At 38.8% G+C, this 24,908-nt stretch overlaps 1 protein-coding gene across 1 annotated transcript in view; it reads left to right on the top strand.

The window, feature by feature from the left end:
• LRRC2 (leucine rich repeat containing 2) overlaps positions 1 to 16,654 on the top strand; it is a 64,337-nt gene extending 47,683 nt beyond the window's left edge. Inside the window, exons 6-9 of the mRNA XM_064643259.1 lie at positions 9,115 to 9,260; positions 11,308 to 11,463; positions 13,857 to 13,993; positions 15,004 to 16,654. Of these exons, the coding sequence (XP_064499329.1) occupies positions 9,115 to 9,260; positions 11,308 to 11,463; positions 13,857 to 13,993; positions 15,004 to 15,053 (489 nt within the window). The 3' untranslated portion in view covers positions 15,054 to 16,654. The remainder of the gene's footprint in view (positions 1 to 9,114; positions 9,261 to 11,307; positions 11,464 to 13,856; positions 13,994 to 15,003) is intronic.
• The last annotated feature ends 8,254 nt before the right edge of the window (positions 16,655 to 24,908 follow it).

Below are 24,908 nucleotides of genomic sequence, written 5' to 3'. Positions count from 1 at the left end.
GTACCAATGTTCATTGAGTGTCAAAAGGAGTTTGTAGGTGAATGTTATTTGTTTTTCCATAAAGTGCAGACAATGAGAAGTACTGTTTATTCTGTAAGAAGAATCAAGTTGGAGAGTAAATTACTGAACTTCATGCATTTTATTTATTGCTGAACATATTCCTATGAGTAGTTACATAATTACATGTAGGTACATGATTGATCAACTTCACAGCTGTAAAAAACATTTCGTAAGCCTGACTGTGATTTTTATTCATCATCATTGATCAATGGGAAAGACATAAAGACAAGAGTCAGCCCAACCAGTTGAAAGCAATCATCCCGTTTTTTTGTCTCACATTAAACTCAGGTCAGTTCTCTGCCTTACTGGCAGTGGGCAAAAGAGCATAGAATTATACCCAACGTTAAGTGGAAGTGATGTTGACGATGCAAGGGAATTCAAAGGGGGTTATGTCCCAGTGGCTCCTGCTTTTCTTATTAAAGAGATGCCAGCTCACAGACCTGGGCCTCTGTCATTCTTTCAGGCTTCAATGCAAGTTGCACCAGTGGTCAAAAAAAGCAAACAAATAGTTGGTTATATGTGATTTATCATAAAGTTACTAAATGAAACAATTGTACACTACATATAAAACATCATACTTGACAGTTTTTCTCAAGGGAACTCATAACAGTACATGGGATTCAGGTATGAGCAATGGACAATGACAGAATGGAAAGATGAGTTTCAGGTTAAGAAATGAATGCCTGGAAAACTCAGAACAAATGATAAAGAAAGAGATATTTCTTCAGCTGCTGTGAAGGCATCTAATTCTCTACTGTTATGGCTTGTCATAGAGCTGTTTACTGCTGATGGAGTTTAGAAGGAGATGTGTAATTATATAATGCACAACAATAAAAGAAAAATTGACAAAGGTTGTGGAAAGGTTAAAGTAACTTCATGGTTTATGACGTAAACACAATTCTTTGCAAGAATAAGATTTCCAGACTTCCCCTTATCTTTTACTTTGCAAAATTGATCCTGGTCTTTTTTTTTCTTCCTATCCATTTTTAGTTGGGATATGTTTTATTTGATTCCCCATCACCTGCATTACTCCAACCATCTCAGATCGTTGCTTTCTGGACTACTCTGAGGTCTGCCAAATTCTGTGACTCAAAGTTTGACACTCCATGCATCAGTTTACATGTGCAGTGTGGATGTTTGGGATATGTGGCCAGTGCCATATTTTTTTTACCTTAGTAGGTGGTTTCCTGCAGCTGTATTTCTGTTCACTTTCTCTCATTTGCATGTGTTGACAATTAATGGTATTGAAACCCCACAGCAGAGCTCTCTTAACGTGTTTTTTAGAGCGTAGCATTACAGAGACTTGCTTGCAGTACTATGTGCACTGGTAAGATAATGTCACTGCAGTAATACACTGCTAAATTTCAGATCTGCTTTATAAAAAATTCAACGTCTGGAAGTTTTCACATTTGAAAGCTCAATAAGCAAGCTGAACACAGTGTTCAGTGTTACTCTGCTAGAACATAAGTGAGGTGTTTGTGCCATATTCTGAGGCTGAAAAAATTCGAGCTGTGCTTGTTTGAACTGTGTCGTAGAAACAGAGGTTCTCATTATTTGTGTAAATGTTAGTTCTCTCAGAATTCTTTGAAGTTCTTAAGCTGAAAAAACACACTGTTGAAAATTCTGTGGTCTAATTTTTGTAGAAGTTTCACTGTATTGAGAGGTGCAGTGATTTTTGGTTATGTTGCTTTTGTGAGCAACACTGTAAAGGAAGAACACATCATGAATTTACCATATCTTGCTCAGTTGTTAATCTGTACAGTTTTTCTTAATCTTGATTTAGGCCTTTCAAAAAAAAAAAAAAAAACAAACTAAAAAAATTAACAAAAATAGTAAAATCTTTCCATTCTGTCACTGTCCATTGCTTATACCTGAATCCCACATACTGTTATGATTTACCTTGAGAAAAACTGGCAAGTATGGTGTTTTATATGTAGTGCACGACTGTTTTATGTAGTAACTTGGGGTTAATTATTGTATGTCACATATAACTATTTGTTTGCTTTTTTTGACCACTGGTGCATACTGAACACAAGACTTTCATGGAGTTAATTTTTTTCATCTTTCCATCTTTTTCCCGGTTTCTGTCAGTTTAAGAAATGTGGTGTGGTTGACTGTTCTTGCATTAGCTTGTACTTCTCCGTATTAGATTTTATTTGCAGTTGTGAAAATCTTCACAGTTTTAGATATGTGCTATTAATAATAAATGTTACTCCTTCTCTGTTTTTGTTCAGCAGTCATAGTTTCCTTTGCTGTATTAATATTTTTATGTGCCCAAAGTGTTACACAGGTATTTGTAAAATGTCACGGTCACAGAAAATGTTATCTGACATTGCACGTGATATACACAAAGATGTGGAACTTTTTGTTGTTTGCTATTAAAAATTACTGTGGCAATACATGTCTCCAGGAGAAATATGAAGCTAAGCAAAGATAAGTTGCTTGGACTCAATCTGAAGGGTATTGAGTAGTAAAACAGCTATTTGTAACCCGCTCATTTTGATATATAAGGCATAGAAGTAAAAGTGTCTGATCTTACACTGTTTCAGCACTATGAAGCCTGATTCTACACAACTTATCTTCTGAGCAACTACTCTGGGACAGTCCACATGACTGATTTTGTTAGACATCTTTTTCTTGTTGTTTAAGAGCCACAGAACAATATTTAGCATTCCAAGGAGCATTGTGGGAATTTGTGCCTACCTCTTCCTGGGGTGCTCTGAGCTGATGGAAGAGCTCCTGACATAATTTAGACCTAGAAGCTTCCCAGAAATACAAGAGCCTGGCAGACATATTCTTTGCAGGCATTTCTTTTTGTTCTTTTAAAAAGACAATTTCAGCAAGTCCTTCATTAGCATGCAGTGGCTAAAAAAAACAACCAACAAAACAAAAAACTCAAGAAGAGGACAATTTGAGGGTGTTCCAGTAAAAAGCAGATGAGGTCTGTAAACTTACTATGTTTCCACCTGTGGGGGAGCACCAAAGGCCACACTGCTGGGTGGGATTACTGGAGGGCTCCAATGTGTCCAGAGCCTGTGCCAGATCTCCCTAAATATCGTAGTAGGGGAATTCTTCCTTTAAAATCCATCTTGAAAGCCCAGCTGCATTGCAAGCTTTCTTAAATGTGCATGTGAATAAGTATTCAGTTATACTTTCATTAGCAGGCACGAGAAGAACAGCAATAATTTATATCTTAAATTACTTGGATGCTCTGAGGTTACTTGGTCACAGGCTGGATGGAGTAGTGCAAAATAGCAACAAAACACTAAAAACTGTAAGAATTCACAGCCTCATGCTCTTAATTACACCAACAAGTTCTTAGAAGGTCTATTTGTGCCATTCCTCAGCTTTCTTGTCCAGGTCAGGAAGGGACATCTCGCACGTCTGATTATTTTACTAATACTAGTTTTATTTCCAATTTTTTTGCACATTTGTGTCAAAGTAAGACATAAAACTTCCTAGAAATACTGTTACAATACAGGGAGAAAAGAATCATTTGGGAAGAGGTGGAAATATTGCAATGATTTTCTGAACTACATAAGGTCTAATTCCAGATCAGAGATGTGCAAAGCAGTCTTATCTCCATTTCGAATTTTCCCGAATTTTCCGAATCTTTTCATAAAGAAAAAGAATTTTCTTTATGAAACTCCTACTTCAAGAAAAGACAAATCCAGCTCCAAGTTGCAGAGTTCTTCTGCTGGTAGACAACCAGTATTATTTGTCAAACTCCTCTAGTGCACTTCACATTTCAGTGAAGTTACTCTGTGCCAAGACAAAAAGAACTTCTACCATTTCTGTTTGCAAACCAAAAACAGCCATGGAGGTGCTTATTCCTGGTATCATAAAGGCAGCTCATCACAAACCTTCTGACCTCTGCTGCTGAAGTCAAAATATCTTTTTTTTTCCTCTTAATGTTTTGTCTTCCACCTTATTTACAAGCAAGCTGATTTCTGGCTGGCATTTAATGAAAATCTTGTTTCCAAATTTGTCAGGCCGTCTCTCTTCAGTCTGGTGTAGAATGTAGATTGTTGTCAGCCTCCATATACATGTGGTGAAATAATTCCATCATCAATCATTAAAATGATGTTGTTTTAGTCAGAGAACCACATTCTTAATTTTATTTGGATGTTTTTCTCTCACATTTTTTCTGATTATTTATTTTGTCTCTGTCAGTCTTACATTGTTACCTGGTCCTCTTCTGCTGATATTACCTCTTCAAACACACTTGATAATTTTTTCCTTTCAAGTGAATGGTTACTATTCTGTCAATAAAAAACAAAAAACAAGAGGCAGTATGTTATAATTCTTTATTTTAGCTGTCATCTCTGTTTATAATATCTTTTTTAAGTTGCTACAGAATAAACATCTTTATCTTTTGGGTGTTTTTCCCATGCCACATCTTGGAAAACAGTGATTTATTCTGGGTTTCAGAACAAGCTTAAATGAACGTACTCCATTTTTTTAAAATCAGAAAGGTAACTTCACAGGCTACAGTGTATTGTCATGGCAAACCAGAATTGTTGTACATGTTTAAGTGATAATTAAGATGACAATCTGAATAGCATCTCTTCAATTGTATGCATTTTAGAGCAGAAATGAAAAGTGGTTTTGGGCTTTGTCTATATTCTGTTGTGAAAGTGAGCAATTTTGGTCATCTCATGGTGAAGAAACACAGAATATATCTTAAAAGGGTCTTTTGATAGATTCAAGGACAGTTTGTCTCCAAACATTCTGGAGAGGTCAGTTAACGCCCATTGCTACCAACATTGCTGTTCTTCCTCTTCTAATGGTTTTAATTAAAACATATGATGAGTATATTCCCAAAGTGGGTCTATTTAAGTTGATGAGAAATGTGTAACTGACTTTTGGGGGAGCCTAGTTTTCCCTTCTAATGTGTGTCCTTAATTTACAAGTTTTGGAGATTTGAAGCTGAGATGACTTTATGATGGCAAAATGCAATAATGTATGCAGACTGTGTGGAGCTGCAGCAGTAATGCTATGAAAATTTAATGTAACTAATCAACATAAATTTATTTTTTGAGACAGCAGACTCGTTTTGGTTTCAACCCAGGAAATCATTAATTGGGTACTTAATTTCATGCACTTATCTATTGACTTGGAACAGCTACTATACTTGGATTTAAACACATGATCCACATTCTTAGGGATTTTAACTGTGTGATGACAGTCCTGTTCCCATTGCTCTGTGATAACCTTGTGTGTGGTCACCTTCAATCACCTGCAAATGACCAATATCTGATATTTTTGTGAATATTGCATATGTTGCATTTATTGCATATATTTTGTGAATATTGAATAAAGTCAGTTTTCTGATTAAAGATTAAAGGCCTGATTAAAGGTTTGTGTATACAAAAAACCTGCTTTAATAATAAGGGAAGTTCCTTTCTATGAACTTATGCTTAGATCATCATAGCTATAATTACTCTATTGGACATTAAACATTAACTTGAAAGAATGCATTTGAATGATGAAATGGTAAGTGGTGAAAGGGGGCGATGTTAAACTTCCAAGTAAACAGTTTGGCATAAGAATAACAGCTTCTGTTTGGGAATTAACTCTACAAAAGATTTAGGATTCTAGCATTGCAAAATCAGACTGACACCACTTGGCTGAATGCTTTCTTCCACTTAACATTTCTTGGATTTATCTTACCAAGACACCACCAAATGAAGTCCTTTTTGATGTCACGTATTTTTTTGGGCTTCAAAGGGTTTTGTCACAAAATACATGGATTGGTACCTGGTTTTCAAGACGTGGGGTTTACTGTGAAATGCCTTTGCCTCATTAAGTTTAAGAGTCCACTTTGGAAGTCAGATGGTGGGCTGGGCTATAATTGCACAAATATATCTTTTGAAAGACATGTTCTGCCTCTAGAGAGGCTTGTGCCCTGTTTCTGTGTTAGTGCTTTTCTCCATGAACATCAAGGAGGTTATAGAAGAGGTTGCACTGACAGCTTGGTGAAAGAAAAGCTGGGAATTTGGTTTGAATGCAAGAGAACTAAGTGGCCAACTGTGCACTTTGCTCCTTTGTCACTGTGTTCAGTAAGGTAATGAGATGCTGAGTCCCAATCAATGTGTTTTGGAAGGCAATATAAGTGATAACCTATACTACTGAAGTGGTACAAATTGTCTTTGACTTCACTGAGTTTGAAATTTCAGGGCAAAAGCACATTTGTGATGCATGGATAGACATTTCTGGGTCAAACCTTTTGTATATCTTCTCATAATTTACTTAGTGGGTTGCTGTTTCTGTTACAGAATGTTTAAATGTAACTGAAAAATACGGTATTTTGACACAACTTTATTCCTTTTAATTTGTTGGTTCTAAGTAGTAGGCAACTCATGAGAAACTTTCAGCCAACCTTACCAGTAAATTGTTTTCATAGCAAAAAAAGCAGGACAAAAATAAAACTACACCCGTTAATCAAACAGTTTTTCAGCCCAGGACATGATGTCCTTTTCTTTCAACTGAAGGTTTAACTGCCAGAGGGAAAGAATAGCAGTGGAGCTCTACAAGTTATTTGAATTATTTCTATAAAAAAAACTATGAAGGTAGGTAAAAGGGAGCAGTGTGTCAAATAAAAATGGCAAGAATGATTAAACATAGATACCACAGTAAGTATGTCCAGGTAGCTAGATGATTAAATATAGCTTTTTTTGTTTTTTTTAAAATAGAACCTGCATAAAGCCCATATACTGATTGATTCAAAGTCACATAATAGAGGAAAATAGCAAAAATCAACATCAAGCCAAAATAAATGATAACATAAATGTGATAAGGGAGACATGCTTGTTTGAAAATGAAATGTTATAAAAGGTGCAGGAATCAATCAGTTCTTCAAGAGGAAATAGAATACACAGGGTTTTCATTAGGAAATATAATACACAGCTGCCATAATTTCCAAGGCATCGTCTGTCACAGGTATTTGTTGGTAACACCTCAGAAACAGATTAAATTAAAAACTCCATTAGGTTTCTAGAAGATGGACAGGTTTTATTAAATATTACCTTAAAAGAACAAATGCTGAGGACTTGCAGCATACATGATATAATCATGGTTCCATATATTCTGTGGCATGGTGAACCAAAATTTGTATCAGTAGAGTCCATGACCTTATATTTTGTTGGCACATTTTTATGGGAATACAAACTCCTGAAAAAATGTATGTTTTAATCTAATCAATATTAAAGTATTAAAATAATATCTTTTCCATATTATACAAAAAAATGGAGAAAACAGCTGTGTTTCTTAAAAAAAAATACTGCTGTGGTAATATTGCTTATAATATTTAATTCAATAAAGCACTGTTAGGAAAACATGTAAGACTAGTTACTGCTGTTGAAGAAATATAATTTTACCATATAGTGTTAATGTTACCAAGTTATTTCAGCATGTGAAAGCAAAGTGTTTAGGAACTTGGGTGAACAGTAATGTCAGTTTACTTTATATTTATATATTTTATATAAATATTTTAAATATTTTATATTTGTATATTTATATCTGCTGCTTTGTGTTTAGAGAAGGTGGCTTTTCTTCTTTGGGAATGGTTTGAGACTATTTTGGCATTTAAGCCTCTGGGATATTGCTTTAATTCTGTGCCTGCAAAATTTTTTGTGGAGAGAGAGCTTGTTAAAATAAATGTATCAGCAGTTTTAGCAAATTGCTCCGAGTTCAGGTTGTTCAGAGAAATTTGAAATATTTACTTGGGATTTGAAATTGTGATGATAATTTGAAACCACAGAGAAAACATGGTATAAAGATGGTGCCAATTATTTTCTACGTTCTTTTGCTGCTACGATCCGGAATAGTCGTTGTGCTTTCCCTGTTCAAAAGGAGGTTCTGGTTTGTTGGAAAAAAGATTCAGTATCTGGAAAATTTACAGTCTACATTGCAATGATCAAATTCAGACGAAAATCTACTAATATTACAGTAAGAAGGAGTTTGAACAGAAAGTATAAAAAACAATTAGTAAATACGAATAAAGAAAATAATTTTCAATTATTCAGGATGTTTTTTATTACTATTTGATTTTTTCCCCTTCATTTATGCTGTTGCATGCATTCTGCTTACTTTGGAAGTGGAAAATATTTTGGGGGTTTTTGTTCCTACTTGTGTTCTACATTCTGAGATACCTTCAGCAAAGGACAAGGAATTTTTTTTTTGCTACTGTTCTTTCTGTATCAGGACCCGTAGGGCTAGATGGTGATGGTGACATCTGATTAGAAGCTCAGAAATGTAATTTCCATTCTAAACCAGTTTTTTTGATTAACATTTATATTCCTTTGATATTCACTTTAGCTAGCTGCATGGCTTTATGAACACCGATAATGTGAATAATTGATTCAGTACAGAGAGAACTTAATTTAACACATTAATTTCTTAAACAGGTATATTTTACATTTGTAGTTAACCTTCATTGCACTAAAGGTTTATTACTTAAAAATGTAATTCCTTTGGAAAGTATTCAAATAAAAAGCTCTTATTATATACTTAGTTTGCAGTACGGAAGATGTATTTTTAAAGATCTTTGAAAAATATTGGACCAAATTTTCTGTTGGCTTAAATTGATAGTTTAATTTTCTAATGGTGTCCTAGCAATGCACTCTCAGTGTATAATAGAGTTATAGCAATGGGAATCTATGTAATTTTGATAGGAGTTATCAAATCTCTGATTTTGAGAACAGTAACTTGGCATCTATTAGTTATATAAATTGTGTTTTGTCATTCAAAACCAAGTAATTTTCTGGTTCAACTTGTCATCTCAAAACTGTAGGGTTTTAAAGACTGAAGATTTCGTTTCATTCAATCCCCTGTGATGTTAGAAAGGTGATGAACACTTTGGGAAGTAACTATTTCTGAATCCCTTTCTCCTGTGAAATGATGAGTAAGAGATAAGGCCGGCAAAAGTTTGAGTAAAAAACCAATAAATTCTTATCTTCCTCAGTGCTTTGAGGGGAATAAAAATGGTTGATGACTGAAATGTCTTCTTGTATTTGCCAAATTTAACTAACATAGAGCACTACTTCTTTCCAGCTAAGTAACCTGAAACAAGTCACAGTCGTGGATGTGTCAGCAAACAAGTTCCATTCTATTCCAATTTGTGTGCTCCGGATGTCTAATTTGCAGTGCTTGGATATCAGCAGCAACAACCTGAAAGATCTCCCAGAAGACATAGACAGGTAGTTTATGTTTTAATTCACTGACAGGTTTATGAACTATTAAGTCATTTAGAAAATTCACAAGCTTCCAAGAAACACCATTATTGAAAAACCACGTGAAAAACCCCCCACATGTGGATATTTTTGCATGTAAACATTCCATTATTGTTTATGGGCTCTGTCAGAGAACAGAAACTGCTTTTTCTAGCTTACTGATTGCAATCAGTTAACTAAATGCATTTTCCTCTGATTTCATGGTAATTTATCATTATATCTGAGCAATGGTTTTTGGGAAACTTGTAGGGTTATTCTGCCCCAGGTCCAGCAAAGGGGACTCACCATGTGGAGTTGGCAGCAGTAAATCTCTGGAGGGTAGGTGGGGAGGAGGAAAAGATAAACTAAAGCATATTCAGGTTACTGAGACAACCTGACAAATTTCATTAGTAAAGTAGAAAAATGCTGATAAGATTAAAAAAAACCCACTGACAATCCTCCCCTTCTACTCTGAAGTACATATGCATGTGCACACATATATTCACTCTTTTAGTTTAGGTGCCCACTAGAACTAGTTTTAAACAAAATCACACTGATCTTTTTAATGGGACTTGTTAGCCTGAGAAAGCTCTTTTATTCCTGGGCCTATTTATTTGTTCTGGAGTCCTGTGGTGACTTGGTTTACAAAACTTTACACAGCCAAAAGTAAACAAAAAAACCTTATTAACTAAAATTTATTAAAAAAAATATTCTGGGTTATTTGTTGATCTGGGAATAGAAATCCCTGAGGCAGAAGAAATTTCAGAGAAAACTCATTCAGTCTTAACTTTCTCAAGGGCTTTGTTGCTGGGCAAAAAGGCTTTTCTGGGACATTGTGTAATCACAGATTATTCTGACAGCAGAACTGAAGTCTTAATTTGTGTTAGTAATTCACATGCATTAGTTACAAACAAAATAAACCTGCCATTGTTTTCCAGGGGGACTGACCAGAGATCTAATTAAATTCAAAATGCTTCTGAGAGGGCATTGTTCTTTTATGGAAGGATACCCACTCAAACTAAGGAGCATTTTCCCCCTGAGTTGCCAGACTTTATACTGAGATACCATAATCAGACACAAAAAAATAAGGTTTTCTTTGGGTTTTGATTTTTGAGATTCCTTGGGCTCATTTGCATTCTGAAGACTACAAAATGTCAGGATATACCACCTGCCCCAGGCTCACGACTTCAATGCCTGTAGTGTCAAGGAACCTCAGTGAACTACCACAAAAGTAATGTGATTAATGAAAATGTTTGTGATTAATAACTGTGACTCCTTACTTAATATCTTCACTTGAATTCAAATAGACCACGTGGACCAGATAAGCAATATCCTGCAACGGTGTTTTGGGAATGGATCCTTGCAGTCAAAAAAAAAGACAAACTTTCTTCAACGATTTGCTGTGCTTTTTGTCTTCTGCCTACTCCAAGGAATAAACACAGAGCCCCAAATTTCTATTGCATTAGGACAAGCCAGGGGAAATAAAGCAAAAATTCCTCCATGAAGCACTGTCTTTGAATTGATTTCGGCGGGACAGCTTGCAAGAGCATTATGACTAGGAGCTAATCTTTCTCTTGCTCCCCACAGTACTAATTACTGGTGAAAAACAATAGATGGGGACTTGCTGCCTGGCACAGCCATACATAGTTCATAGAATGGTCAAAGCTGTGAGATGATGACCTTTATTTTTCATTAGTTCCAGGGTGCACATGATGAGGCTTTATATCATTTTCTGTCAACACCTTCCGCATGAAAGCACCGTAAATTTTGTAACCTTTTATCTTGAGCATGCTTTTGATTACTTTTCAGAGGTGTGCTATTAATATCTATAATGTTGAACCATGACTGGAGATTTCCATTCAAGTTGATGAAAATCTGTTGAAAGTGGGGTTTGAGTGATTTTTTGAGAAGCCAAAGATGTTGCACGTAATTGATCCTATTATACAGAAGATTAAGTCAGTATTGGTGTTTTGGATAGATGTTCCTGTCTGAAATAAGTATTTTAAGCCATCTTTATCTTTTTATGTCTTTACAGGTTAGATCAATTGGAGACACTTCTCTTGCAGAAAAACAAGCTGACTTATCTTCCACGAGCTCTTGTCAATATGCCAAAGCTCAGCTTGCTGGTTGTCAGTGGTGACGACCTGGTTGAGGTACCCACAGCCATCTGTGAGTCTACCACAGGCCTAAAGTAAGTAAAAGTAAGAGAGAAAGGGAAAATGTCGTTAAGAAGATAAGGTACATGTAACCAAGTGAAACACTTTCGTGAGCATGAATTTCTACAAGTTCTGAGCCAAAGCGTGGTAAAGAGGCACTACAACAACTGGAAATTATATATATATATATATATATATATATGCACCTTTCTGATTTTCACCTGCCAGTTATTTGCATTGTACATCTGCCCAAACTGCTGTTCCTGGGTAGATGGAGTCACAGCAGCTGTCTCAGAGGAGGACCAGTAGCCTGGCAGTTAGTTGTGGATAAGCTCAGTGCTGCCAAAAGCATCTTGCTGGGAGAGGGAGACATGGCTGGTAAAAGTTAAATAAGGTCACATGATTTTAGTAGTTCTTTGCTGTGAAATGTCACCTTATTGCTGCATGCAGGGTAAGACCAAGAGGCCTTTCAGTCTACAGGTGTGGTGGTCATGCATTTCTGCAAGTAACGTTCAGGTCTTTGATTATGGAACCTTATACTGGGTCAGGCTCGGGCGGATTTTTAACTTTCCTCACAGCTGCCCTCATAGTGCTGTTCTTTGCACTGGTAGCTAGAAAGGTGGTTTTGGCTATGGCTGAGAAGTGCTGGCACAGCACCAAGGCTGTGTCTCCAACCCACCCCTACAAAGCATCATAAGCTGAGGCTGAGCAAGAGCTTGGGAGTGGACACTGCTGGAGCTGACCCATGTGGTGTCATATTCAGCATATAAAGCCAAGAGAAAGGAGAAGGAAGGTTGGCCATTCTTTATTAAGATTTCTCTCTTCCAAGGAAACCAGCTACATGTATTGAGTCTCTGCTTCCCAGGAAGTGGCTAGACATCACTTGTTGAGAAGAGAGAATTAGGTTTCTGCTTTGCTTTGCTTTGCGTCTGTGCAGAGGTTTTATTTTAATTAAGCTGTCTCAACCTACAACTTTTTCATCTGCTATTCCTGGACTGACAGGAAGCTGAACATGAGCCAGAGTGTGCCCAGGGGGACAAGAAGGCCAATGGATCCTGGCCTGGCTCAGGAACAGTGTGGCCAACAGGTCCAAGGAAGTGATTCTTGCCCTGGACTCAGCGCTGGTGAGGCCACCCCTGGAGTGCTGTGTCCAGTTCTGGGCCCTCAGCTCAGGAAGGACATGGAGGGGCTGGAGCAGGTCCAGAGGAGAGCAACGAGGCTGGGGAAGGGACTGGAGCACAAGTGCTGTGAGGAGAGGCTGAGGGAGCTGGGGGCGCTCAGCCTGGAGAGGAGGAGGCTCAGGGGAGACCTCCTCACTCTCTGCAACTCCCTGACAGGAGGGGGGAGCCAGGGGGGGGTTGGTCTCTTTTCCCAGGCAACTCTCAGCAAGACAAGAGGGCTGGGTCTGCAGCTGTGCCAGGGGAGGTTTAGGTTGGATATTAGGAAGAATTTCTTTCCAGAGAGGGTAATGAGACATTGGAATGGGCTGCCCGGGGAAGGGGTGGATTCTCCATCCCTGGAGGTTTTTAAGATGAGACTGGATGTGGCATCAGTGCCATGGGCTGGGAACCACAGCGGGGTTGGATCAAGGGTTGGACTTGATGATCTCGGAGGTCCCTTCCAACCCAGCTGATTCTATGATTCCATGATTCTGTGATTCTCCCCTTGTCTTGCTGAGGAGAGGGAGAGGGAGAGAGCTGCTTGGTGGACACCTGGCCAGCCAAAGTCAACTGATCACAGACTCCCAGCAGTGCATGAGATTTTAGAAAGCTGTATCATTTGGTGAAACATTTGTTCTTCTGAAAGTAACAATTCTGTTGATGTTTTTTCCTTTCTTGGAGTGAAAATCAGAGTTTTTCAGAATGCTGTGCACTTAATTTGGACATTACACAAGTTGTGTATGTAACTGCCTAGTTTTCCACCTGCAACATATAGCTTTAGAAAACTTGCAAATACAATGTAATGCAAGTCCAGGCATGCATTGGAAAAGAGAAGTAACGTAATAACAACCAAAAAGTGGAAGTAGGTATTGTTTCTTAAGTGATCCTGGCAAAATTCCAGATTACTAGGCAAGGTTGTTAGGAAGGAGTTTGTATTGCTTATCAACAGATGTGAAATTACAGTGTAGTCCATCAGAAGTTCCATAATAAAGAAATATACCTGTTATTACAGAGAATGATTTATGTAGGTAGACAGGAAGGGATAAATCTGATAATTTTTATATGGAAAGTGGAATATAGAGAAGGTGCCATTTGAAATCTGTGTTTCCAATAATAGACGTATCCTAACAATGCCGTGATGCAAATCTGAGCTGATATTCTTTACACTTCTCCTTCTGGCTCTAGTAGCAATTCCTACAATGTCATTCCTGTTGGCCAGTGATGTTCAGCAGCCTGTAGCATATATTCTTGTGCTAATCTCTGTCTAGATTCGTAAGTCTCAAGAACAGTCCTGTTGAAACTATTGTATGTGAAGACACCGAGGAAATCATAGAAACCGAACGCGAACGTGAGCAAGTTGAGAAAGAGTTTATGAAGGCATACATTGAAGATCTAAAGGAAAGGGGTATGTGTTAACCTGCAGTAAACTTCCTGCTGCCTTGGAGATAAATGCAGACATATGGTGGGACCATTTATTTTTGAGAGTCCAAGCAATATATCCTTAAACTGCATTGTCTGTTATGGTATTGAATAAGACCAACAGTGAAAATGCCAAATGAGTTTTGTTAAAAATTTGAGCTCTAATTGGGACACTTGATATTGTATACAAAGTTAATTGTGTGTTTGTACGTGCATTAGTCTTAATTCACTAATAATGTATACAAAGATTATTCTCATTCTCCAGATTTAATTACCTCACTTGGGATTAACATTAGTGATTTTGAATTCCTGAAGAAGGGCTTCTCCTCCTCAAAAAGAGGCACAGTATATATATGAAAGGCTCTTTGTACTGGTAGAATATTCTTTAATAATATTATCTGTAGCAGGGTACTACTAACTGTTTAACCACTGTGCAATCATAGTAAAATCTCTGCTTCTGTCTTTATTACATAGCACCTGAAGCTTTGCATATTAATTTGTTTTGCTACTTTGTCTTATATTTACCATCATTAAGAAACTGTCAATCTCTTGAGTCTTTAGTAAAATGTTAGGATACAAAGGGAGTTTCCTATGAGCCAGAGTAACCTCTAGGCTCTATTTTAATCCCTCTGAGAGTTTGTGTGTAGAAATGACTTTTAGTGGAATCAATCTTTTGTTATCTTTCCACTCCTTGCAGGAATAATTTAAGGGATCTGTACTATGACACCTGGTAAAAGAGAAATATGAAGAAAGGCCACAGGATGTGGCTTCAGAATAGTTTTCATGTTCTGATACTGGACTTTTGTTCCTTAATGTCCATAATCTGAGCACTTGAGTGTTCGTGCTCTCTATTTCTAAAGTGAAGTCACAGAGATCATTTGCAGAGTACCTTTGAAATAAAACCAAGCCCTGCTGTTTCTACCTAAGAGTTTCATTTATTTGTGCTGGATTACATAGCTAAAATCTGAGATGTATTTCTTTTTTCTCTTTTCACAGAGTCTACTCCTTCCTACACTACGAAAGTATTACTCAGTCTTCAGCTGTGAAGATCAAAAACCTCTAAATCACTAGTGGATATCTGAATAATTCTCTTTTTATCCACCTGAATAGTAAACACTGGAAAATATAAATGGCCAGAATCACATCAAAATCATAAGGAATTATTTATTTATTACTGTAGTTGTTCCCACTAACTGCAGATAAAAACAAGGGGCAGTAGAGCCTTTACAAGATGCTGTTTCACATTTTAAGTCAACATATTTATTTTCAAGTTCAACAGCAGCAGTCACTAATTTGCATCTAGACCTGCTGAAAGTAAATATTCACTCTGATAAAATACAAACAGGCATAGAGGAAAGATGGAGACATTCTGTGTTGCAGTTGAAACAGTGAAACATAAAACATGATCTTATAAAGAGATTTGATTTTATAAGAGGGGATAGACTAATTTAGAAAATGAATGTGACTTGTTGTTTTTTTAAGACCAAATAACACATTTAGTTATTTACAATATTCAAATAACCCATAGTTATTTGCATTTACTTTCTGTTCTGCAAGAAAATTGTCCTTCTTTTTTAAAAAGTTCACTTTTTAAAGTTTCAACAACTGTTTATGTAGAAGGTTGTAGCAGTTTTCCTGTTTTTTTTTTTCCCAGCATATTATAAGATTTTACCTGTTTGCAAATTCAAGTACCAATGTAATTGAAACTTCTGTGCTAAGCAGTCTTATAATATACTAGTGCATTAAATAAGATTTTAAGGACTAAGCAGTATGAGCTAATGCTACCAGTAGAATGATGATAAAGGTCTTCTATTAATGGTTTCAGATTACAGGATTTTGTGGACATTTATTGACATTTTCCAAGTTGTGTAAGAGTAAGTTTGCTGGTAAAAAGTTATGTTGCTTGCTATTTAATAATCTGTTTATATATGATTATCTAAGTGTATATAGTGTAGGCCTTCGGAAACTTAGTTTTACATGTACTTTTTGTTTAATAAATCAATACTTTTTAATCCAAAAAGATTGAGATTTTGAGAATTTAGACCCTAATTAGACTCAAATTAAAGAATTGAAGTGGTTCTAAACTTATGAGTGCAGTTAAGTGAGATGATCTTTACATCTTGTTTTTTTTTTTTGTTATAGATGAGGTATTTTCAGCTTTGTGCAGTAGAATGCCACTTAACTCAGTCATATTTAAAAAAACAAAGCAATGAAGGATATGCTCCTCAGACTTCCATATAGAAAAAAACATACTGCTTTGGATGTTTTCTTTTTAACATTCTAGCATTCAATCTTTTAAAAGAAGGGAATAGGTATGCTTATTATCCCAATTGCAAGCTTCTGCAGTTATATTACTATCCAAATGAAACCCAGTCAAATTGGTCTCCAGGTGCTAAAGCAGATCTTAAACAAATTGTGATTAAAGGGAAACTTAAAAAACTCTAAGAAAAAATGACATTGATCTTAGAATAATAGAAGACTATTCTTTAAATTATTATTAGATAATGAAAGAGGATAAAACAGTGGCAACCAAAGTGGGCTTAGAGAAATCAGGCTATGTGAAACTACCCTACCAAATTTCTTTTATTGAAATTATACATTTCGTTGGTTAAGTATTGATACTGGTGTAATAAACTTCTGTAAGACATCTGTTTTGACATTGCTTGAAATTCTATTTCTAGAGTTCTGTCATAGTCTAATATCCACTGAAAATCACAGGAATGGAAATCACAAGCTCTGTGCTTATAGAACTGAGATGGACATTATGGGAGCTGTAACTACAAAAAACTGGGGATGCAAACCAAGTTAAAAACCAAAAATGTTAGTGCAAATTCTAGTATCAGAATTGCTGGATATTTAAACAGAAAGTACTTGGATAGAGACATTGTATAAGTACTTTTTAGCATTGCAGCTAATCTTACTCAAGAGATTTTTGCTGTTCACAGGTAAGAGTGGTGCAGATAAACTGGGGGACAGTCAGAGAAAAACAAATAGCATAAATAAAACCCATGCATTTTTTATTTGATTGGGCAGTGTTGTTCACAAGTCCATTTATTCAATATTTTTCAATGCAAATTCACAGTTTAAACCCAGGATTTTTTTAATGCAGTGGCAAATGTAAGGGAGAAGGCACAAACTTGAACTCACATATCTGAACTAGAAACAGAAGCTCTGTTTTTCAGTAAAAGTAACCATGAGACAACTTATAAAAGACTCATAAATTCTCAGCCACTAGCAATCTTTAAGTTCAGGTTAGCACTTCCCTTAAAAAAAGTTCTGTAATAATTAAGATGTAAAATGCAAGGCCAGTGGTACACAGGGGATCCAGCCGGTGCTCTCCAACTTGACTTTGGACATCTGTGAATCTAATTTTCATGGACTAACAGATCTGTTTCGGTTGGAAGAGACATTCAAAGATCATCTACCCCAATCCCTCTGTCACAGGCAGGGACATCTTTTACTGGGTCAGGTTTTTCAAAGCTCAGTCCAAGCTGACAATGCACACTTCCCATGATGGGGTATCCACAACTCACCAATCTTGTTGTGAAGAATTTCTTCCTTAGATCCAATCTAAACCTAATTCTACCCTCTCTCAGTTTCAAACTGTTACCCTTTGTCCTGTCACTACAAACCCTGGTAAAAAAAAACCCTTTCTCCCTCTTTCTCATAAGCCAATTTATGTTGGATAGCTGCAACAAGTCATGTCTTCTCCAAGCTGATGACACCTGAGATGTCCAATGGGTAGTGCCAGCTATTACTAATTTCCTAATTTCAACATAACTGCCTTTGAGTTCTACTTCTCTGTCCTTTAGAGTAAAAACACCATACTTATCACATGATTTCAAATATAATTTTATTGCTGTCGTCCATCACAGTAAAAAATCTGTACGTCAAAAGAGAGCTTGTTTTGAATTAGGTCTGATTTTATTGCTTTTCTATGCAACCACTGTTTTACTAGCAATTATGTTTTAAACTATTATCTTTCACTAGAAAACAGCACCACCAGAGAAGAGATTTCTGTTATTGGCGTGTTTCATACTTTCTTTTTTGATTTTTGAAGGTGAACAATTTTATGAATGAGAGGAATTTTATGTGCCAATTGAAATTTCTGCTGTTTACAAGCTTTTGAGGTCAAATGCTTACATTCCTGAAGGAAAACAATGTGTTTTTTAGTTCTACACTGCACTGTCTACAGCTGTTCAAACACTACACTTCCTAAAACTCAGTACTTTGTTCTGCTTTGCAAGTAGCTGCTCTTTCAAAGCAGCAAGATTGGGAGTAATTGAAATATGTCTTCTAGAACACATATCAGCTCAATGTGCAAAAGTAAATCAGATAATTGCTTTTAATTGTGTTATTTTCCCTTGTTCTATAATGTGGCCCAGTTTTTAAGAACAGCCAAATATAATCTAGGAAGACAAACTTATAAAGATAGTAAATAACGGGAAATTTAATTAATGAGTGCCTAAGAACAACACAGTCTTACAACAGATATTGGTTTAAAATTTACAGTTAACACTGGATGGTATATTCTTTCTCCCCCCTCCCCCCCCCCCGAGCATTTATGCAACACCAGAACTGTTTTGCTGTGTTTATTTACTGCAAAGGAAGCATCAAGCAAAATGACAAACAGAGAGTGCTCTTTTCTTGATAATGTGACAATTTTAGTAGCCTCTGAGTCCTGGTCCAAGGAAGATTTTGCAGAATCAGAGAATGGCTTGGGTTGAAAGAGACCTTGAAGATGATCTGGTTCCATCTCCTGATGTTTCCTGCCATGGTTAGGGACAAATTCCAGTAGGTCAGGTTGCTCAAAGCCCAATTCAATGTAGCCTTGAACACTTTCAGGGATGGGGCATCCACAGCTTCCCTGGGCAACCTGCTGTGGTGCCTCACTACGCTCTGAGTAAAGAATTTCTTAGAATATATAATTTAAATCTATTCTAAAGTTCTTCCTCCCTTGACCAACCAGTATCAGTCATAAAAAGTAGCTCTCTCTTTTTTCTATAAGTCCTCAAGGTGTTGGAAGGCTGCTATAAGATCTGCCCAAAGTCTTCTCTTCTCTAGGCTGCACAACCTGAGCTCTGTCAGTCTGCCTTCATAGGAGGGGTGCTCCAGCTTGTCTCCATGGCCCTCTCTAGCAGGTCCACATCTTTCTTGTGCTGAAAATGCCAGAGCTGGATGCAGCACCCTGGGTGGGGTCTCACCAGAACAAAGTAGAGGGGCAGAATCATCTCCCTCTACCTGCTGCCCACTCTGCTTTTGACACAGCCCAGGGCATGGTCAGCCTTCTGGGCTGTGAGAGCCCACAGGTTTTCACCCACAAGAACCCCCAAGTCCTTCTGTGCAGGGCAGCTCTGAATGACCTCTTCTCCCAGGCTGTTCCCCTGTCTGGCATTGCCTCAACCCAGGTGCAAGCACCTTGCACTTGGCCTTGTTGAATCTCATAAGGTGGGTCCACTTCTCAAGTTTGTCCAGGTCCATCCTTCAGGTGTGTCCACTGCAGTGCTCAGCTTCATGTCATCTCCAGACTTTCTGAGGTTTCACTTGATCTCACTGTCTGTGTCACTGATGAAGATATTGAAGAGCAGCGGTCCCAAGACATAGCCCTGAAGGACATCACTTGTCACCAGCTCAACCTGGACATTGGCTACATCTCTCTGGCTACGTCCATCAGCCAATTCCTTACAAACCAAAAATCCATGTCCAATTTTAAGACAATTTGTCCAGTTTTTCTCCAATTTGGAGGCAAGGATGTTGTGTGGCACTGTGTCAAAGGGCTTGGAGAAGTCTAGACAGAGGACATTGGTTGGTCTTTGTTGACTGTTGCAGTCACTCCATCACAGAAGCCCACTAGACTGGTCAAACATGATCTGCCCTCGGTAAAGCCATGCTGGCTGCCTCGAAACATGTCCTTATCTTTAATGTGCCTTAGCATATCTTCAAGGAGGATCTGCTCTAGGACCTTCTCAGAGGGAAGTGAGGCTCATCAGTCTACAGTTCCCTGGGTCTAGCTTTCTCCCTTTTTTAAAAATAATAGTCATGTTTCCTTTTATCTAGTCACTGGAGACTTCACCTGACCACCATGACTTTTCAAATATCGTGGGGAAGTGCCTGGCAACAACATCAGCCAGTATCCTCAGGATCCCAGGATGCATCTCATCATGTCCCATAGACTGATGGTTATTCAGCCTCATCAGGTGGTCTCAAACCTGCTTTCCTCTGGTAGGTGGGAAGGACTTCACTCCCCCAGCTCCCACCTAGATGTTCGGGGACTTCAGAGACATGGGAAGCCTGGTGATCAGTGAAAACTGAGGTGAAGAACTCATTGAGTACTCCATCCTTCTCCATATCTGTTGATATCAGTTCCTTCTCATTTATTGGAGGTGGGAGTACATTCTCCTTGGACTTTATTTTCTGAGCTGTGTACTTGTTATTTTTCACATCCCTTTTCAAGTCTTTCTTATCCATTTGTGCCTCAGCTTTCCTGACCCCATCCCTACACATCGAAACTCTATTCCTGTACCCTCCCCAGGTCACCTGTCCCTGATTCCACTGGCTGTGAATTTTCTTCTTTCTCCTCAGTTTGAGGAGCAAATCCTTGCTCAGACATGCTTGATTTCCTACACACTGTGATGGAGAACTCTGGATGTCTAAGGTAAGTGTCCTTAAAGAGATGCCAGCTCTGGTCAGCTCTTCTTTCTTTATTTCTTATCATTCTTTAATTCTTTAAACAGATGAAATTCACTCTTCCAAAGTTGAGGGTCCTTCTTCCAGGCCCATGTCCCACTGAGACCATGGTCTCAGCCAGGACATGGTTGCCCATCTGCTCTGGTGAGCAATAGATCCAGTAACGCTTCTCCTCTGGTTGGTTTATCCAGTACCTGGACCATGAACTTGTTCTTGATGCAGTCCAGGAGTCTCTGGTTTACCTACAGACATCTATATTACTTTCCCAGCAGATATCTGGGTGGTTGAAATCCCCCATTAGGATGAGAGCTTGAGAGCATGATGATCCTGAAGCAAGAGGCCTCCTCAGCAGGTTCCCCCTGCTCAGGCAGCCTGTAGCAGACCCCAGCCATATGGTGTCCTTTGTTGGTCCTGTCCTTGCTTTTTATCCACAGGCTCTCAACCTGTTCATGGCTGTCTCTCTATCAGTCCCTTAACACAGAGCACAACATCTCCACCCCTTCTTCCCAGCCTCTCCCAAAAAGCCTGTAGCCCTCAGCTGCAGTTGCTTCAGCTGTGTGACTTGTCCCATCATGTTTCCATGATAGCAATTAGGTCACAGTCTTCTGATTGCACCATAATTTCCAGCTCATGCTTGTGACCCATGCTGCATGCAGTGTAGAGACACTTAATCTGGGCTATGGACCTCTTCACCTTTTGGGAGGAGCCTTCCCTAATTCCTTGGGGATGGTTTACAGAGTGGTTGTCCAGATGGCAAATGGGTGCTTCAGTGCCCCTCAGTGAGAAGTCACCAACTGAGGTGATTATGCTTTTTGGTGCCACTCTTTCAGTGCAGATTAGCTCCTGCTTCATAGTGGGTGGGAGGGGGTTGGAAAGTGGGTTTTTATTCCCCTGCTTTCGAGACCTCATTTGAACTGGTCCTAATAAATTGAAGAACTGTAACTCAGCGTGACTCTGGTTATGCCCCACTTGGGTGACTGCTGTACCCTGAGCAGTTCAGGAAGAGTCTCCTCTCTTTTCAGTAGCTGAATCTGCTACTTGGGCTGATTCCAGCTGTGACTGTATTCACTCTCTTCTTCACTCCACTGGTCCATTAACAGCTATGGTATTGCTTGTTGTGAAGGGGGTATCTGCATGGTGTTTTCGTTATCTGCCAACTGGCATTAATATGAAAAGATCATTACTGTCTCTTACTGCTCCCTGAAACTTGCTGTTTTCTTGTTGCCAGCTGCAACATAACTGCTTCATGTTCAGCAAAATCTTTGTAAAGATGCATTTTATATCTAAAATGCAATTACATCTTAGACATATTGCCTTGGCTGTGTTCAGAGTTTCTATTTTCCATTAATGCTTCCAGCTTTTTCCTAAAATCAATGGTGACATTTATAAAGTAATTAAATTAGCTGTCAAATCCTGGTGAATAGATCTGTAAGGAAGAACATCAGCTTACAGAACTGAAAATCAGTTTTAGACTATACAAAATCAATGTTTAAGTTCAAATTTAGATATACAACATTGCATCTTCTTTTTAATTTTTTTTACAAAGATCCAGACAATTTGAGGCTCAGTCAGCCTTAGATCCTGTGTATTATGTAATGGTATAAAATAACACATTTACAAAAAACCAGTATGTTATACTGTAGGCCCTTAAGCTGATAAAATGTTATTCAGTGTTTCATTCTTACTCTGTGTTTGGTGATTTACAAGACTGAAATGATATCTCACCTGTGGTTTCTGCATAACTTTCTGTCAAGATGAATATTTGAAAATAAGTTGATTCCAAGTTTGTTGTGGTGCTGCCCGGGCCCCAGAGAGATAGAGCAGGTCGTGTGTCTGGTGTCTACTCAGAGAAGGTGGGTTCAGTTGTTAGCTAATCAAAAATCCATGTCCAATTTTAAGACAACTTTTCCATTTTCTGCATATCTTCAGGAACCACTACTGAAAAACACTTGATGCCACCAGGGAACTAAAGGAGATTGACCCTTTAATTTCTTTTTTAGATGTAATTGTGGTTTTGCCTCTTTGAAGTGCTTGCACACTAATGCACCCAGGATGAGGAGTAAACACGAGGAATTAGAGAACTGCTGTGCAGTTGCAGGACTGTGACCTTGTTGGGATCCGGAGGATGTGGAGGGATGGCCCCTGTGGATGGAGTGCTGCAATGGAGGGATTCAGGTTCTTTGGGAAGGACAGCCTGAAAACACGAGGAGGTTGGGCTGTCCTTTATGTGAGAGAATAGATGGAATGCACGAAGATCTCCTTGGGGATGAATGAGGAGCCAGCAGAGGGTTTGTAGGTGAGTAGGCCAATATGGGTGATACTGCAGCAGGTTTCTCTTACAAACCACCTGATGAGGATGAGCAAGTGAAAGAGGCCTTCAACAGACAGCTGGAAACAGCCTCACATTAGCAGGCTGTGGGCCTTGTGGAGGAATTCAGCCACCCCAATTTCTACTGGATGGACAAGACATCAGGTGAAAATAAGTGGAAAATTCCTGCTGTAAAAATTATTGACAATCCAGCCAGGAGAGGTGTTCTGCTGTGCCTCGTATTCACAAAACAGCAAGGGCTGGCTGGGGGTGTGAAAGTCAAAGGCAACCTTGGCAGCAGTGAGTAAGGGAGGGTGGAAACTGGGATTCTGAGAGAAGAGGGAACAAAACAAGAACACAACTCTGGATTTAAGAGAGAAGATTTTGGTGTCTTCAGGAATGTGCTTGAGAGTGTCCCACGGGATAAGGTCTTAGAAGAAATAGGGGATCAAGAAAGCTGATCGGTCTCCAAGCATGACCTTCTCTAAGCTCAAGAGCAGTTTGTGCCAGTGAGCAAGAAGTCAAGTAAAAACTCAGAGAGACCTGTGGGGATGAACAATGAGCTCCTTGCAAAATTCTAAGAGAAAAAAAAAAAGCATACAGAAGGTATACCTGCAGGAGAAGGTAACCTGGGGGAGTAATGAGACACTGTTCAAGAATGCAGAAGAAAGCATGGCTAGGAATGAAAAAGTCCATTTGGAGCTGAAACTGGTGGGGAATGTCAAGGATAAAAGGAAGTGCTTCTCTAAATTTGTTAATGGCAAAGGAAAGACTAGGGAATATGTGGTCCTGCTGCTGAATGTTGTGGGGACCTGGTTCCACAGGACACAGAAAAGGCTGAGATACTGAATACCTTCTTTGCCTTAGTCTTTACCAGAAAGACTAACCTTCAGGTATCCCAGGTCCCACAGAGAGGGGGAAAGGCTGGAGTGAGGAAGATGTACCCTTGGTAGATGAGGATCAGGTCAGGGAATACTTCAGCAAACTGAACACACCTAAGAACATGGGCACTGATGGGATGCACCCACAAGTGCTGAGGGAGCTGACTGATGTCATTGCAAGGCCACCCCCAGTATTCTCTGACCATGGTGACTGGGAGAAATGCCTGAATACTGGCAGCAAGCAAATGCCAGCCTAGTTTTCAAGAAGGGCAAGAAGGAGAACTCGGAATCCCTGCAGACCATTTCTAGGTACATTGACAAGAAAAACATTAGGAGCCGTTAGCGTGGCTTTACCAAGAGGAGTTCACACTTGACCAACTTGATAAACTTCCACACTGAATAACTGGCCTGGCAGATGAATGGCCAGGTCTAGAGGGTGGTGATCAGCAGCTCAAAGTCTAACTCGAGGCCAGTATCAAGCAGTGATCCCAGGGGTCAAAATTGAGTCTGATCCTGTTTAATATCTTCATTAATAATGAAGATTATTAATTATTATCATTATTATTGACGATGGGGTAGAGTGCACCCTTGGCAAGTTTGGTGATGACATAAAACTGGCAGAAGTAGTTGATGTATCAGAGGGTTGTGCTGCCATCCAGAGGGACCTCAAAAGGCTGGAGAAACAGGCTGGAGAAATGGACTGACAGGAGGCTCATGAAGTTCAGTGAGTAGAAGGGTAAAGTTCTGCACCTTAGGAGGAATAACACCAGCCATCAGTACATACTGGGGGCTGCCCAGCTGGAAAACAGCTTTGCAGGAGCTGCCACGGGGGCCCTGATAGACACCAGCTTGTAGGCGAGCTGGCAACGTGGCACTGCCACGAGGCAGCAAGTGCTGGTGGTGTTCTTGGCTGCACAAAGAGGAGTCTGGACAGTAGGCTGAGGGGAGGGATCATTCGTGTCCCCTCAGCACTCGTGAGGTACCTCTGTATCCAGGTCTGGGCTTCCAATTACAGGTGATGTATG

The sequence above is a fragment of the Pseudopipra pipra genome, chromosome Z, assembly GCF_036250125.1.
Source record: "Pseudopipra pipra isolate bDixPip1 chromosome Z, bDixPip1.hap1, whole genome shotgun sequence".
Lineage (NCBI taxonomy): Eukaryota > Metazoa > Chordata > Aves > Passeriformes > Pipridae > Pseudopipra > Pseudopipra pipra.
This window is presented reverse-complemented; position numbering and strand designations above follow the sequence as displayed.